The following is a 16,027-nucleotide window of genomic DNA, read 5'->3' as shown; positions in this document are numbered from 1 at the left end:
CAGGGTACTGGTGGTACTGCAACTCTCTTCTCTGAGCAAGGCTGAAGTTACACATTGTCAACAATAGGGGAGCTGTTCACAATGTATGTTTAGCTCTGGTATTTCAGAAGCACGTAACAGACCCATCTTCAGAAGCATGTAACAGCCTCCTGGCCTAATTTCTTTTTAAGTCTTCAAAACGATTTTGTTCTGCCCTGATGACTTGTCATAACTTTTAATTTGTATCTAGTAACATCCAGTTAATACTGAGTTAAAAGTGATTATATTACCTTAAAGTTATGATCTGACCTCTGGCTCTGTAAAGAGCTCCAGTAAATTAACCCATTTTTCTTTACAGTTAACCTTTTATATACTTAGCGGTTCCTGTCTGCGATCCGAAAGTTAGATATAAAGTAACATAACCTGGAGACCTTGAGCTTCAAATTACTGTAGTGGGAAAGCACTCCCTGACCCTGCGGATCAATGCTGCGGAGAAAAGAGGAGCGAGACAGAGAGGGATTATGGGAGGGAGGGGACGCAAGGGAGTATAGAGGAGGATAGTTTGGAGTTTCGATCTTGATGCTTTAAAAAGCATCAATGGAGTGGGGAAGGTAAAGAGATCTGCCCAGACAGAGGGGATAAGGAGAGAAAAAGAGCGAGAAAGAGAGAGAGAGCAAGAGAGAGAGAGCAAGATAGAGAGAGAGTGTGATAGGAGAGAAAGCAAGAAATGGAGAAAGAGAGAGACAGCGAGAGAGAGAGGAGAGGAGGAGGAGAGAGGGAAAGACGACAAACAGGCCAGCCAGACACACATCATCTGGTGAAAGAAAGGGACCAAGGTCTGCCTGGAACTGGCTATAGAAGAGGACCAGTTTGTCACATTCATCAAATCAAATCAAATCATCAAATCAAATCAAATGTTATTTGTCACATACACATGGTTAGCAGATGTTAATGCGAGTGTAGCGAAATGCTTGTGCTTCTGGTTCCTACAGTGCAGTAATATCTAACAAGTAATCTAACAATTCCCTAGCAACTACCTAATACACACACATCTAAAAGGGGTGAATGAGAATATGTACATATAAATATACGGATGAGCGATGGCCGAGCGGCATAGGCAAAGTGCAATAGATGGTTTAAAATACAGTATATAAATATGATATGAGTAATGTAAGATATGGAAACATTATTAAAGTGGCATTATTTAAAGTGGCATTGTTTAAAGTGACTAGTGATCCATTTGTTAAAGTGGCCAGTGATTGGGTCTCCATGTAGACAGCAGCCTCTCTGAGTTAGTGATTGCTGTTTAGCAGTCTGATGGCATTGAGATAGAAGCTGTTCTTCAGTCTCTCGGTCCCAGCTTTGATGCACCTGTACTGACCTCGCCGTCTGGATGGTAGCAGTGTGAACAGTCAGTGTCTCAGATGGTTGTTGTCTTTGATGATCTTTTTTGCCTTCCTGTGACATTGGGTGCTATTGGTGTCATGGAAGGCAGGTAGTTTGCCCCCAGTGATGCATTGTGCAGACCGCACCACCCTCTGGAGAGCCTTGCAGTTGAGGGACAAGCAGTTGCCGTACCAGGCTGTGATACAGCCCGACAGGATGCTCTTGATTGTGGATCTGTAAAAGTTAGTCAGGGTTTTGGGTGACAAGACACATTTATTCAGCCTCCTGATGTTGAAGAGGTGCTGTTGCGCCAACTTCACCACACTGTCTGTGTGGGTGGACCATTTCAGTTTGTCGTTGATGTGTACGCCTAGGACCTTAAAACTGTCCACTTTCTCCACTACTGTCCCTTCGGGGTGGATAGGGGGCTGCTCCCTCTGCTGTTTCCTGAAGTCCACGATCATCTCCTTTGTTTTGTTTACATTGAGTGAGAGGATATTTTCCTGACACCACACTCCGAGTCTCATCGTTGTTGGTAATCAAGCCCACTACTGTTGTGTCTTCTACAATCTTGATGATTGAGTTGGAGGTGTGCATGGCCACGCATTCGTGGGTGAACAGGGAGTACAGGAGGGGGCTGAGCATGCACCCTTGATGGGCCCCAGTGTTGAGGGTCAGCGAGGTGGAGATGCTGTTCCCTACCTTCACCACCAGGTGGCGGCCCGTGAGAAAAGTCCAGGACCCAATTGCACAGGGTGGGGTTGAGGCCCAGGGACTCCAGCTTGATGATGAGCTTGGAGGGTACTATGGTGTTGAATGCTGAGCTGTAGTCAATGAACAGCATAGAATAACCCTATTGACTGCTGTGTTTCTGTGTCCACTGTGTTTCTGTGCTTCATTCACAACCGTTTTTCTACATGTTCTTGTGATTTTTGGATGCACCACGGTTGATTCTCAATTCAATGGAGAAGCAGGTACGAGGAAAGGGACCTTGGACCTCCGCCTCTAATATGGTTGAAAATAATGCAAGGAGAAACATTGTCAACTCCGCTCATCTTGATATATTTTCAATAATAATTCATAATAATTCATCGTCAGGAAACAGCATTTTTGTTATTCCGTATTCACTGTTACCCCATTATTATATAATTTACTGTAACAAAGGCAGCAGGGAGACATTCAGATTGCACGGCTGAGCAGGTACTGTAAGAAACTAAAGAGAGGTCGACAGAGGGCAAGGAGGAGGGAGGGACTGAACGAGGGAGGGAGAGGAGGAGAGGAGGAAACATTGATTGACAGGGGCCCGGGTCGATAGTGTGATGAGGGGATAAGGGGTGGGAGGAGCCAGAGAGGGATGTAATAACCAGTCCGTAATGAGGTATCAAACCATATTAGTGCTGGGGTTAGCACGGAGCACAGAGCAACTGGACTAAATTACTTCTGGTGTCTATTAATGTTGACGGACTAATTAGGAGCTAAGCTAGTGGTAAGCTAATGGCGTTAGCGACACTTCTTCTCGTTTGTTTGCCAGGTCAAACAAGACACGTGTCTTGGCAGCTAGCGCTAGTAAACAGAATGGGTGTTTTGCATATACGTAGAGCAACATGCTACGGAAGCATTAACTTGGATGCCGTAAGGCTCTCCAGAGGGTAGTGAGGTCTGCACAACGCATCACCGGGGGCAAACTACCTGCCCTCCAGGACACCTACACCACCCGATGTCACAGGAAGGCCATAAAGATCATCAAGGACAACAACCACCCAAGCCACTGCCTGTTCACCCCGCTATCATCCAGAAGGCGAGGTCAGTACAGGTGCATCAAAGCAGGGACCGAGAGACTGAAAAACAGCTTCTATCTCAAGGCCATCAGACAGTTAAACAGCCACCACTAACATTTAGCGGCCGCTGCCAACATACTGACTCAACTCCAGCCACTTTAATAATGGGAATTGACAGAAATTATGTAAAAATGTACCACTAGCCACTTTAAACAATGCCACTTAATATAATGTTTACATACCCTACATTACTCATCTCATATGTATATGTATATACTGTACTCTATATCATCTACTGCATCTTGCCATCTTTATGTAATACATGTATCACTAGCCACTTTAAACTATGCCACTTTATGTTTACATACCCTACATTACTCATCTCATATGTATATACTGTACTCTATACCATCTACTGCATCTTGCCTATGCCGTTCTGTACCATCACTCATTCATCTATCTTTATGTACATATTCTTTATCCCTTTACACTTGTGTGTATAAGGTAGTAGTTGTGGAATTGTTAGGTTAGATTACTTGTTGGTTATTACTGCATTGTCGGAACTAGAGGCACAAGCATTTCGCTACACTCGCATTAACATCTGCTAACCATGTGTATGTGACAAATACAATTTGATTTGATTTGATTTGATTTTAACTTGAGTAACTGGTAAGGGAGAGGATTGAATCAGAGAATCCTCTGGAACGATGCAGAGAGATTTAGAGAGAGAGGGGGGAGGGAGGTAAGAAAGCTGTGAGGTGGTGTTTGTGCTCCACAGTCTGACCTTGAGGACACCTGTGGAGATTTCAGTCCTTAGTCTTGAGCCTGAACCTTCAGGGTGACTTTAACCAGAGTTTCCTCTCTCTCTCCCTCCCTCTCTATCTCTCTCTCTCTCAATTCAATTCAAAGGGCTTTATTGGCATGGGAAACATATGTTTAATTTGCCAAAGCAAGTGAAATTGATAATAAACGAAAGTGAAAAAAAAAAAAAATTAACAGTAAACATTACACTAACAAATGTTCCAAAAGAATAGGGACATTTAAAATGTAATATTACGTCTATATACAGTGTTGTAACGATGTGGAAAAAGTTCAAGTAAAAAAGGGAAAATAAATAAACATAAAAATGGGTTGTATTTACAATGGTGTTTGTTCTGTATTTGTATTTATTATGGATACCCATTAGCTGTTGCCAAAGCAGCAGCTACTCTTCCTGGGGTTTATTATGGATTCCCATTAGCTGTTGCCAAGGCAGCAGCCACTCTTCCTGGGGTTTATTATGGATTCCCATTAGCTGTTGCCAAGGCAGCAGCTACTCTTCCTGGGGTTTATTATGGATTCCCATTAGCTGTTGCCAAGGCAGCAGCTACTCTTCCTGGGGTTTATTATGGATTCCCATTAGCTGTTGCCAAGGCAGCAGCTACTCTTCCTGGGGTTTATTATGGATTCCCATTAGCTGTTGCCAAGGCAGCAGCTACTCTTCCTGGGGTTTATTATGGATTCCCATTAGCTGTTGCCAAGGCAGCAGCTACTCTTCCTGGGGTTTATTATGGATTCCCATTAGCTGTTGCCAAGGCAGCAGCCACTCTTCCTGGGGTTTATTATGGATTCCCATTAGCTGTTGCCAAGGCAGCAGCCACTCTTCCTGGGGTTTATTATGGATTCCCATTAGCTGTTGCCAAGGCAGCAGCCACTCTTCCTGGGGTGTATTATGGATTCCCATTAGCTGTTACCAAGGCAGCAGCTACTCTTCCTGGGGTTTATTATGGATTCCCAATAGCTTTTGCCAAGGCAGCAGCTACTCTTCCTGGGGTTTATTATGGATTCCCATTAGCTGTTGCCAAGGCAGCAGCCACTCTTCCTGGGGTGTATTATGGATTCCCATTAGCTGTTACCAAGGCAGCAGCTACTCTTCCTGGGGTTTATTATGGATTCCCAATAGCTTTTGCCAAGGCAGCAGCTACTCTTCCTGGGGTTTATTATGGATTCCCATTAGCTGTTGCCAAGGCAGCAGCTACTTTTCCTGGGGTTTATTATGGGTTCCCATTAGCTGTTACCAAGGCAGCAGCTACTCTTCCTGGCTATCATGGCTCCCATGTTCAGGATCAGCGTGGCAGATGTGTTGTTACCTACCCTTACCACCTAGGGGCGGCCCGTCAGGAAGTCCAGGATCCAGTTTCAGCGGAAGGTGTTCTGTCCCAGGGTCTTTAGGTTAGTGATGAGCTTTGAGGGCACTATGGTGTTGAACGCTGAGCTGTAGTCCATGAACAGTATTCCCCCATCAGTGTGGAGTGCTGGTGTTGATGTGAGCCATGACCAGCGTTTCAAAGCACTTCATGGCTACCGATGTGAGTGCTATGGGGTGGTAATAATTTAGGCAGGTTACCTTTACTTTCTTGGGCACAGGGACTATGGTGGTCTGCTTGAAATATGTAGGTATTACAGACTCGTTCAGGGAGAGGTCGAAAATGTCAGTGAAGACACTTGCCAGTTGCTCCGAGCATGCTTTGAATACACGTTATTGTAATCTGTCTGGCCTCGCGGCTTTGTGAATGTTTACCTGTTTAAATGTCTTGCTTACATCGGCTACGGAGAGTGTGATCACACAGTTGTCCGGAACAGCTGGTGTTTTCATGCACGCTTCAGTGTTGCTTGCCTCGAAAGCGAGCATAAAAGGTATTTAGCTCTTCTGGTAGACTCGCGTCACTGTGCAGCTTGTGGCTGGGTTTCCCTTTCTTGTCCGTAATAGTTTGCAAGCCCTGCCACATCCGATGTGCACCAGAGCCGGTGTAGTAGGATTCAATGTTAGTCCTGTATTGACGCTTTGCCTGGTTGATTGTTCATATGAGGGCGTAGCGAAATTCAATATAAGCGTCCAGATTAGTGTCCCGCTCCTTGAAAGCGGTAGCTCTAGCCTTTAGCTCGGTGCGGATGTTGCCTGTAATCAATCCATGGCTTCTGGTTGGGATATGTACGTACGGTCACTGTTTGGACAACGTTGTCGATCCAATTATTGATGAAGCCGGTGATTGAGGTGGAATACTTCTCAATGCCATTGGTTGAATCTCAGAACATATTCCGGTCTGTGCTAGAAAAACAGCCCTGTAGCGTAGCGTCTGCGTCATTTGACCACTTCCATATTTAACGAGTCACTGATACTTCCTGCTTTAGTTTTGCTTGTAAGCAGGAATCAGGAGGATAGAGTTATGGTCAGATTTGCCAAATGGAGGGCAAGGGAGAGCTTTGTATGTGCCTCTGTGTGTGGAGTAAAGATGGTCTAGAGTTTCTTTCTCCTCTGATTGCACATGTGACATGCTGGTAGAAATGAAGTCAAACGGATTTAAGTTTGCCTGCACTAAATTCCCCGGCCACTAGGAGCGCCACTTCTGGATGATCATTTTCTTGTTTGCTTATGGCCTTATACAAATCAAATCAAATCAAATCAAGTTTATTTTATATAGCCCTTCGTACATCAGCTAATATCTCGAAGTGCTGTACAGACACCCAGCCTAAAACCCCAAACAGCAAGCAATGCAGGTGTAGAAGCACGGTGGCTAGGAAAAACTCCCTAGAAAGGCCAAAACCTAGGAAGAAACCTAGAGAGGAACCAGGCTATGAGGGGTGGCCAGTCCTCTTCTGGCTGTGCTGGGTGGAGATTATAACAGAACTATGCCAAGATGTTCAAAATGTTCATAAGTGACAAGCATGGTCAAATAATAATCATGAATCATTTTCAGTTCGTTGAGCTCGTTGAGCTCGTTGAGTGCGGTCTTAGTGCCAGCGTTGGTTTGTGGTGACAAACAGACGGCTACGAATGATATAGATAGTAGATAGTGTGGTCTACAGCTTATCATGAGGTACTCTACCTCAGGAAAGCAATATCTTGAGACGTATTTAATATTAGACATCGCGCAACAGCTGTTATTGACAAATAGACACACACTCCCGCCCCTTGTCTGAGTAGACATAGCTGGGGAGGACATCATGAGGGATGGATGGGGGACCACTACACTCACCTGCCACAGGGGAGGACATCATGAGGGATGGGGGACCACTACACACATTGGTCTTGATGCCCTGACTGATACTGTTGTGTTGTCTGTCTGTTTATTGGTCCTGATGCCCTGACTGATCCTGTTGTGTGGTTTCTGTCTGATTTCTTATCTTCCTGAGGGAAGGTAGAGAACAGCAAGCAGCAGCTCCATCAACAATAGAGACAACACTGAACACACACACTCAGTCCAGTTTGGGGTGTGACAGACATGTTTGTGTCAGCTCATTGTCTCTCATCGCCTCGACATTCCATTTACACCTCCGTACGAGCACACACACACACACACACACACACACACACACACACACACACACACACACACACACACACACACACACACACACACACACACACACACACACACACACACACACACACACACACACACACACACACACACACACACACACACACACACCTTATCCAGAGATCAGACCAATGCTTTCCACATGATTAAGATCTCCCATTTAACTCCCCCCTCTCTTCCTTTCTTTCCCTCTCTCTCTCCCCCATCTCTCTCCCACCCCCCTTCTCTCTCTCTCTCTCTCTCTCCCCCTCTCTCTGTCTCTCTCAATTCAAACGGCTCTATTAGTATGGGACAATTTGTTTACATTTCTAAAGCAAGTGAAATAGACAAGAAACAAAAGGGAAATAAACAATCAGAAATGAACAGTAGAAAAATACAGACATTTCAAATGTTATATTATCGGCAATGTTGGAACAAAGTGCAAATAGTATGAAAAATATGATAGGGAAACCACGGAGTCAATGTGCGGAGTTGTGACGACCCTCTCACTCTGTCTGCCACAACCACAGAGTCAATGTGGGGGGTTGTGACGACACTCCCACTCTGTCTGCCAAAACCACCAAGTCAATGTGGGGGGTTGTGACGACACTCCCACTCTGTCTGCCAAAACCACCAAGTCAATGTGAGGGGTTGTGACGACACTCCCACTCTGTCTGCCAAAACCACCAAGTCAATGTGGGGGGTTGTGACGACACTCCCACTCTTTCTGCCAAAACCACCAAGTCAATGTGAGGGGTTGTGACGACACTCCCACTCTGTCTGCCAAAACCACCAAGTCAATGTGGGGGGTTGTGACGACACTCCCACTCTGTCTGCCAAAACCACCAAGTCAATGTGAGGAGTTGTGACGACACTCCCACTCTGTCTGCCAAAACCACCAAGTCAATGTGGGGGGTTGTGACGACACTCCCACTCTGTCTGCCAAAACCACCAAGTCAATGTGGGGGTTGTGACGACACTCCCACTCTGTCTGCCAAAACCACCAAGTCAATGTGGGGGGTTGTGACGACACTCCCACTCTGTCTGCCAAAACCACCAACTCAATGTGGGGGGTTGTGACGACACTCCCACTCTGTCTGCCAAAACCACCAAGTCAATGTGGGGGTTGTGACGACCCTCTCACTCTGTCTGCCAAAACCCCCAACTCAATGTGGGGGGTTGTGACGACACTCCCACTCTTTCTGCCAAAACCACCAAGTCAATGTGGGGGGTTGTGACGACACTCCCACTCTGTCTGCCAAAACCACCAAGTCAATGTGGGGGGTTGTGACGACACTCCCACTCTGTCTGCCGAAACCACCAAGTCAATGTGGGGGTTGTGACGACACTCCCACTCTGTCTGCCGAAACCACCAAGTCAATGTGGGGGGTTGTGACGACACTCCCACTCTGTCTGCCGAAACCACCAAGTCAATGTGGGGGGTTGTGACGACACTCCCACTCTGTCTGCCGAAACCACCAACTCAATGTGGGGGGTTGTGACGACACTCCCACTCTGTCTGCCGAAACCACCAAGTCAATGTGGGGGGTTGTGACGACACTCCCACTCTGTCTGCCGAAACCACCAAGTCAATGTGGGGGGTTGTGACGACACTCCCACTCTGTCTGCCGAAACCACCAAGTCAATGTGGGGGGTTGTGACGACACTCCCACTCTGTCTGCCAAAACCACCAAGTCAATGTGGGGGGTTGTGACGACATTCCCACTCTGTCTGCCGAAACCACCGAGCTACCCCATTTCTTTCTCTTTGCTCTTATTTCCTTAATAGGATGTCGGTGGGTGCTGGGGAGGGTCATCAGTGAAATAGGACACACCTCGGCTTGGGTGTGTCCCGGGGATAAATACACCTTTCACTGCGTTGTCTCCCTCTTTGTTATAGGCTACGAGCCGGTTCGTAACAGGGTACATGTTAGCAGAGGTAATTGAGGTAATACTGTATGTACGGTGCATTCAGAAAGTATTCAGACCCCTTGACTTTTTACATATTTTTATTATGTTACAGCCAAACAATTGATTCAATCTACACACAATACCACATAAGGACAATTAAAAATAGGTTTTTTGAGTTTTTTTTATGTATTAACAATAGAAAACTGGTACATTTACATAAGTTTTCAGACCCTTTACTCAGTACTTTGTTGAAACAACTTTGGTAGTGAATACAGATTTGAGTCTTCTTGAGTATGATGCTACAAGCTTGGCACATCAGTATTTGGGGAGTTTCTTCCATTCTGCTCTGCAGATCCCCTCAAGCTCTGTCAGGTTGGATGGGGAGCGTCGCTGCAGTTATTTTCAGGTTTCTCCAGAGATCTTAGATCTGGTTTAAGTCCGTGCTCTGGCTGGGCCATTCAAGGCCATTCAGAGACTTGCCCCGATGCTACTCCTGCGTTGTCTTGGCTGTGTGCTTAGGGTCGTTGTCCTGTTGGAAGGTGAACCTTCACCCCAGTCTGAGGTCCTGAGCGCTCTGGAGCAAGTTTTCATCAAGGATCTCTCTGTACTTTGCTCCATTCATCTTTACCTCGATCCTGACTAATCTCTCAGTCCCTGCCACTTAAAAACATTCCCACAGCATAATGCTGCCACCACCATGCATCACCGTAGGGATGGTCACTTGACCATTAAGGCATGATTGGCGGAGTGCTTGTAGAGATGGTTGTCCTTCCAGAAGGTTCTCCCATCTCCACAGAGGAACTCTAGAGCTCCGTAAGACTGACATTTACATTACATTTACATTTACATTTAAGTCATTTAGCAGACGCTCTTATCCAGAGCGACTTACAAGTTGGTGCATTCACCTTATGATGTCCAGTGGAACAACCACTTTACAATAGTGCATCTAACTCTAAGGGGGGGGGGGGGGGTTAGAAGGATTACTTTATCCTATCCTAGGTATTCCTTAAAGAGGTGGGGTTTCAGGTGTCTCCGGAAGGTGGTGATTGATTCCGCTGACCTGGCGTCGTGGGGGAGTTTGTTCCACCATTGGGGTGCCAGAGCAGCGAACAGTTTTGACTGGGCTGAGCGGGAGCTGTACTTCCTCAGAGGTAGGGAGGCGAGCAGGCCAGAGGTGGATGAACGCAGTGCCCTTGTTTGGGTGTAGGGCCTGATCAGAGCCTGAAGGTACGGAGGTGCCGTTCCCCTCACAGCTCCGTAGGCAAGCACCATGGTCTTGTAGCGGATGCGAGCTTCAACTGGAAGCCAGTGGAGAGAGCGGAGGAGCGGGGTGACGTGAGAGAACTTGGGAAGGTTGAAGACCAGACGGGCTGCGGCGTTCTGGATGAGTTGTAGGGGTTTAATCGCACAGGCAGGGAGCCCAGCCAACAGCGAGTTGCAGTAATCCAGACGGGAGATGACAAGTGCCTGGATTAGGACCTGCGCCGCTTCCTGTGTGAGGCAGGGTCGTACTCTGCGAATGTTGTAGAGCATGAACCTACAGGAACGGGTCACCGCCTTGATGTTGGTTGAGAACGACAGGGTGTTGTCCAGGATCACGCCAAGGTTCTTAGCGCTCTGGGAGGAGGACACAATGGAGTTGTCAAGCGTGATGGCAAGATCATGGAACGGGCAGTCCTTCCCCGGGAGGAAGAGCAGCTCCGTCTTGCCGAGGTTCACCATCGGGTTCTTGGTCACATCCCCCCCACCCCTTTTTTTTGGTACCCTTCCACAGATCTGTACCTCAACACAATCTTGTCTCGGAGCTGTATGGACAATTCCTTCGACCTCATGGCTTGGTTTTTGCTCAGACATGCACCGTCAACTGTGGGACCTTAAATAAACAGGTGTGTGCCTTTCCAAATCATGTCCAATCAATTGAATTTACCACAAGTCCACAAGTTGTAGAAACATCTCAAGGATGATCAATGGAAACAGGATCCAGCTGAGCTCAATTTCGACTCTCATAGCAAAGGGTCTGAATACTTATGTAAATAAGGAATTTATGGTTTTTATTTCGAATACATTTGCAAAAATTTCTAAAAACCTGTTTTCACTTTGTCATTATGGGTTATTGTGTGTTGATTGATTACACAAAATATAATTTAACTGATTTTAGAATAAGGCTGTGGAAAAAGTCAAGGGGTCTGAAAACTTTCCGAATGCACTGTAGATGTAAGCAGGGGTAAAGTGATAATGTATATATAATAAAGCAGCGAGTAGCAGCATAGTAAAAAAGGGGCTCAATGCAAATAGTCCGGTTAGCCATTCGATTAACTTTTTAGCAGTCTAATTGCTTGGAAAAGAAGCTGTTAAGGAGCATTTAGGCCCTAGACCAGGACCGCTTGCCGTGTATGACTAGGGTGGCTGGAGTTTTTCCAAATGTTTTGGTCCTTCCCCTGACACCGTCTGGTACAGAGGTCCTGGAAGGCAGGAAGCTTGGCCCCAGTGATGTACTGGGCTGTACACATTACAATCTGTAGCGCATTGCGGTCAGATGCCGAGCAGTTGCCATAACAATCGGTGATCCAACCAGTCAGGATGCTCTCAATGGTGCAGCTGTAGAACTTTTTTAGGATATGAGGATCCATGCCAAATGTTTTCAGTCTTCTGATGGGGAATAGGCTTTGTCGTGCCCTCTTCACAACTATCTTGGTGTGTTTGAACCATGATAGTTTGTTATTCATTTGGACGCCAATGAACTTGAAGATCTTGACCCGCTCCACTACAGAACTGTCGAAGTGAGTGGGGGCATGCTCGGCCCCCTTTTGCTGTAGTCCACGATCAGGTTGAATTTACAATGTTGTTTGTGCTCTACTGGTTGCCCTTTTCATGTGGAAACAGGTGAGAAATCTTGCTGCTGTGATGGCACACTGTGGTGTTTCAGACAGATAGATAGATAGATAGATAGATAGATAGATAGATAGATAGATAGATAGATAGATAGATAGACGTCTCTCTCTCTCATGGAGGTCAAAGGTTGTGAGTGGCATTGCAGCAGATGTGAGGCTGAAGAGAGGAGGAGCAGGGGAGGGCAAAAGAGAAGAGGAGCCTGTCTGGGCCGAAGAGAGGAGGAGCCTGACCGTGCCAAAGAGAGGAGGAGCCTGACAGGGCCGAAGAGAGGAGGAGCCTGACAGGGCCGAAGAGAGGAGGAGCCTGACAGGGCCGAAGAGAGGAGGAGCCTGACAGGGCCGAAGAGAGGAGGAGCCTGACAGGGCCGAAGAGAGGAGGAGCCTGACATGGCCGAAGAGAGGAGGAGCCTGACATGGCCGAAGAGAGGAGGAGCCTGACAGTGCCGAAGAGAGGAGGAGCCTGACAGGGCCGAAGAGAGGAGGAGCCTGACAGTGCCGAAGAGAGGAGGAGCCTGACAGGGCTGAAGAGAGGAGGAGCCTGACAGGGCCGAAGAGAGGAGGAGCAGCGGAGGGCGGAAGAGAGGAGGAGCCTGACAGGGCCGAAGAGAGGAGGAGCAGCGGAGGGCGGAAGAGAGGAGGAGCCTGACAGGGCCGAAGAGAGGAGGAGCCTGATAGGGCCGAAGTGAGGAGGAGCCTGATAGGGCCGAAGTGAGGAGGAGCCTGATAGGGCCGAAGTGAGGAGGAGCAGGGGAGGGCTGAAGAGAGGTGACAGAGTATCTTATGTATCTTCTCTCTCCACCTGTACTTCAGTAAGAAGTGTCTGAGCTTGGTGCCATTTTGGATATATAGAGGCAATTACAGTATATAGTGGCAGCACTCACCTGTACTCCTGTGAGAAGCGTGTGAGCTCAGTGCCATTGTGGATCCATTTGAACTCCAGGGGCCAGCTCCCCTCTGCCATACATGTCAACACCAGCCTGTTACGCTCCAGGTGCAACTGGCTCCGCACCGGCTCCGTCTTAAAGTAGGGCGGCACGTCATCTGGAGAAGGGGACGGGAGAAAGAGAGAGACAGAGTCACACATGGAAGATACTCACAGGTTCACAGGTGATCAATTAACAGCATCAGAAGAACAGAAAGAGAAGCAAACCTTGGTGATTATACATTGACTGTATGGGGAGAAACGTTCAGTGTAGTTGTGTGACAGCAGGGACATGCTTGTGTGTCACCCAAATAAATCTGGACATGCTCCACTGCTCTCGCTCTCTAATCTGACTAGTAACAGAGGGCCTCAGCCTGCTGACTAGTAACAGAGGGCCACAGTCCGCTGACTAGTAACAGAGGGCCTCAGGCTGCTGACTAGGAACAGAGGGCCACAGTCTGCTGACTAGGAACAGAGGGCCACACTCTGCTGACTAGGAACAGAGGGCCTCAGGCTGCTGACTAGTAACAGAGGGCCACAGTCTGCTGACTAGTAACAGAGGGCCTCAGCCTGCTGACTAGTAACAGAGGGCCTCAGTCTGCTGACTAGTAACAGAGGGCCTCAGTCTGCTGACTAGTAACAGAGGGCCTCAGCCTGCTGACTAGTAACAGAGGGCCTCAGCCTGCTGACTAATAACAGAGGGCCTCAGCCTGCTGACTAATAACAGAGGGCCTCAGTCTGCTGACCAGTAACAGAGGGCCTCAGCCTGCTGACTAGTAACAGAGGGGCTCAGCCTGCTGACTAGTAACAGAGGGCCTCCGCCTGCTGACTAGTAACAGAGGGCCTCAGTCTGCTGACTAGGAACAGAGGGCCACAGCCTGCTAACTAGTAAACACGTGGATTGGAGATTTGCTCACTATGTTTCTGGATGATTCACCATGGCATACCACTTCCCCCAGCCCACACAGGGGTAGATAGAAGATGAACAAGACAAGGGAAATGTGTGAAATCCTTTCATTTTCTCTCTGTGTCCCTCAGGATGTAACACGTACTGTAGAAGCCCAGTGAAGACACAGGGAGAAAGCCACAGGTGATGTTCCCTATGGAATATATTGAGAATAGTATAGAATATGATGATACACAAACAGGCACGCACACACGCTCATACCCACGTGCAAACTCACACACTCCCACACAAATACACAGCTGTGCAGACTAATAGACGCACACACAGGAGTGCAAACACACACACACACACACACACACACACACACACACACACACACACACACACACACACACACACACACACACACACACACACACACACACACACACACACACACACACACACACACACACACACACACACACACACACACACACATTTGGTCCAATTATGCTTGGTATTTGGGTTTGGCCTTTGAGAGTAGGTATTTAGGTTTGGCCTTTGAGAGTAGGTATTTGGGTTTGGCCTTTGAGAGTAGGTATTTGGGTTTGGCCTTTGAGAGTAGGTATTTGGGTTTGGCCTTTGAGAGTAGGTATTTGGGTTTGGCCTTTGAGAGTAGGTATTTGGGTTTGGCCTTTGAGGGTAGTTATTTGGGTTTGGCCTTTGAGAGTAGGTATTTGGGTTTGGCCTTTGAGAGTAGTTATTTGGGTTTGGCCTTTGAGAGTAGGTATTTGGGTTTGGCCTTTGAGAGTAGTTATTTAGGTTTGGCCTTTGAGAGTAGGTATTTGGGTTTGGTCTTTGAGAGTAGGTATTTGGGTTTGGCCTTTGAGAGTAGGTATTTGGGTTTGGCCTTTGAGAGTAGGTATTTGGGTTTGGCCTTTGAGAGTAGGTATTTGGGTTTGGCCTTTGAGAGTAGGTATTTGGGTTTGGCCTTTGAGAGTAGTTATTTAGGTTTGGCCTTTGAGAGTAGGTATTTGGGTTTGGCCTTTGAGAGTAGGTATTTGGGTTTGGCCTTTGAGAGTAGGTATTTGGGTTTGGCCTTTGAGAGTAGGTATTTGGGTTTGGCCTTTGAAAGTAGGTATTTGGGTTTGGCCTTTGAGAGTAGTTATTTGGGTTTGTCCTTTGAGAGTAGGTATTTGGGTTTGGCCTTTGAGAGTAGTTATTTGGGTTTGTCCTTTGAGAGTAGGTATTTGGGTTTGGCCTTTGAGAGTAGTTATTTGGGTTTGGCCTTTGAGAGTAGGTATTTGAGTTTGGCCTTTGAGAGTAGGTATTTGGGTTTGGCCTTTGAGAGTAGTTATTTGGGTTTGTCCTTTGAGAGTAGGTATTTGAGTTTGGCCTTTGAGAGTAGGTATTTGGGTTTGGCCTTTGAGAGTAGGTATTTGGGTTTGGCCTTTGAGAGTAGGTATTTGGGTTTGGCCTTTGAGAGTAGTTATTTGGGTTTGGCCTTTGAGAGTAGGTATTTGGGTTTGGCCTTTGAGAGTAGTTATTTAGGTTTGGCCTTTGAGAGTAGGTATTTGGGTTTGGCCTTTGAGAGTAGGTATTTGGGTTTGGCCTTTGAGAGTAGGTATTTGGGTTTGGCCTTTGAGAGTAGGTATTTGGGTTTGGCCTTTGAAAGTAGGTATTTGGGTTTGGCCTTTGAGAGTAGGTATTTGGGTTTGGCCTTTGAGAGTAGGTATTTGGGTTTGGCCTTTGAGAGTAGTTATTTGGGTTTGTCCTTTGAGAGTAGGTATTTGGGTTTGGCCTTTGAGAGTAGTTATTTGGGTTTGTCCTTTGAGAGTAGGTATTTGAGTTTGGCCTTTGAGAGTTAAATATGGTGGTGGATCTTTGAAGTTATGGGGCTATTTTGCTTCCACTGGTCCTAGAGCCCTTGTT

At 47.1% G+C, this 16,027-nt stretch overlaps 1 protein-coding gene across 1 annotated transcript in view; it reads right to left on the bottom strand.

Moving 5' to 3' along the window:
• Positions 1-16,027, bottom strand: part of LOC139571488 (protein sidekick-2-like) — a 659,762-nt gene that overhangs the window by 180,332 nt on the left and 463,403 nt on the right. The window contains exon 2 of the mRNA XM_071394417.1: positions 13,166-13,325. Within this exon, the coding sequence (XP_071250518.1) occupies positions 13,166-13,325 (160 nt within the window). The remainder of the gene's footprint in view (positions 1-13,165; positions 13,326-16,027) is intronic.

This window comes from Salvelinus alpinus, chromosome 3 (genome assembly GCF_045679555.1).
Source record: "Salvelinus alpinus chromosome 3, SLU_Salpinus.1, whole genome shotgun sequence".
In the NCBI taxonomy this organism is placed as follows: domain Eukaryota; kingdom Metazoa; phylum Chordata; class Actinopteri; order Salmoniformes; family Salmonidae; genus Salvelinus; species Salvelinus alpinus.
The sequence above is the reverse complement of the archived record's forward strand: the minus strand, read 5'-3'. Positions and strand labels throughout refer to the sequence as shown.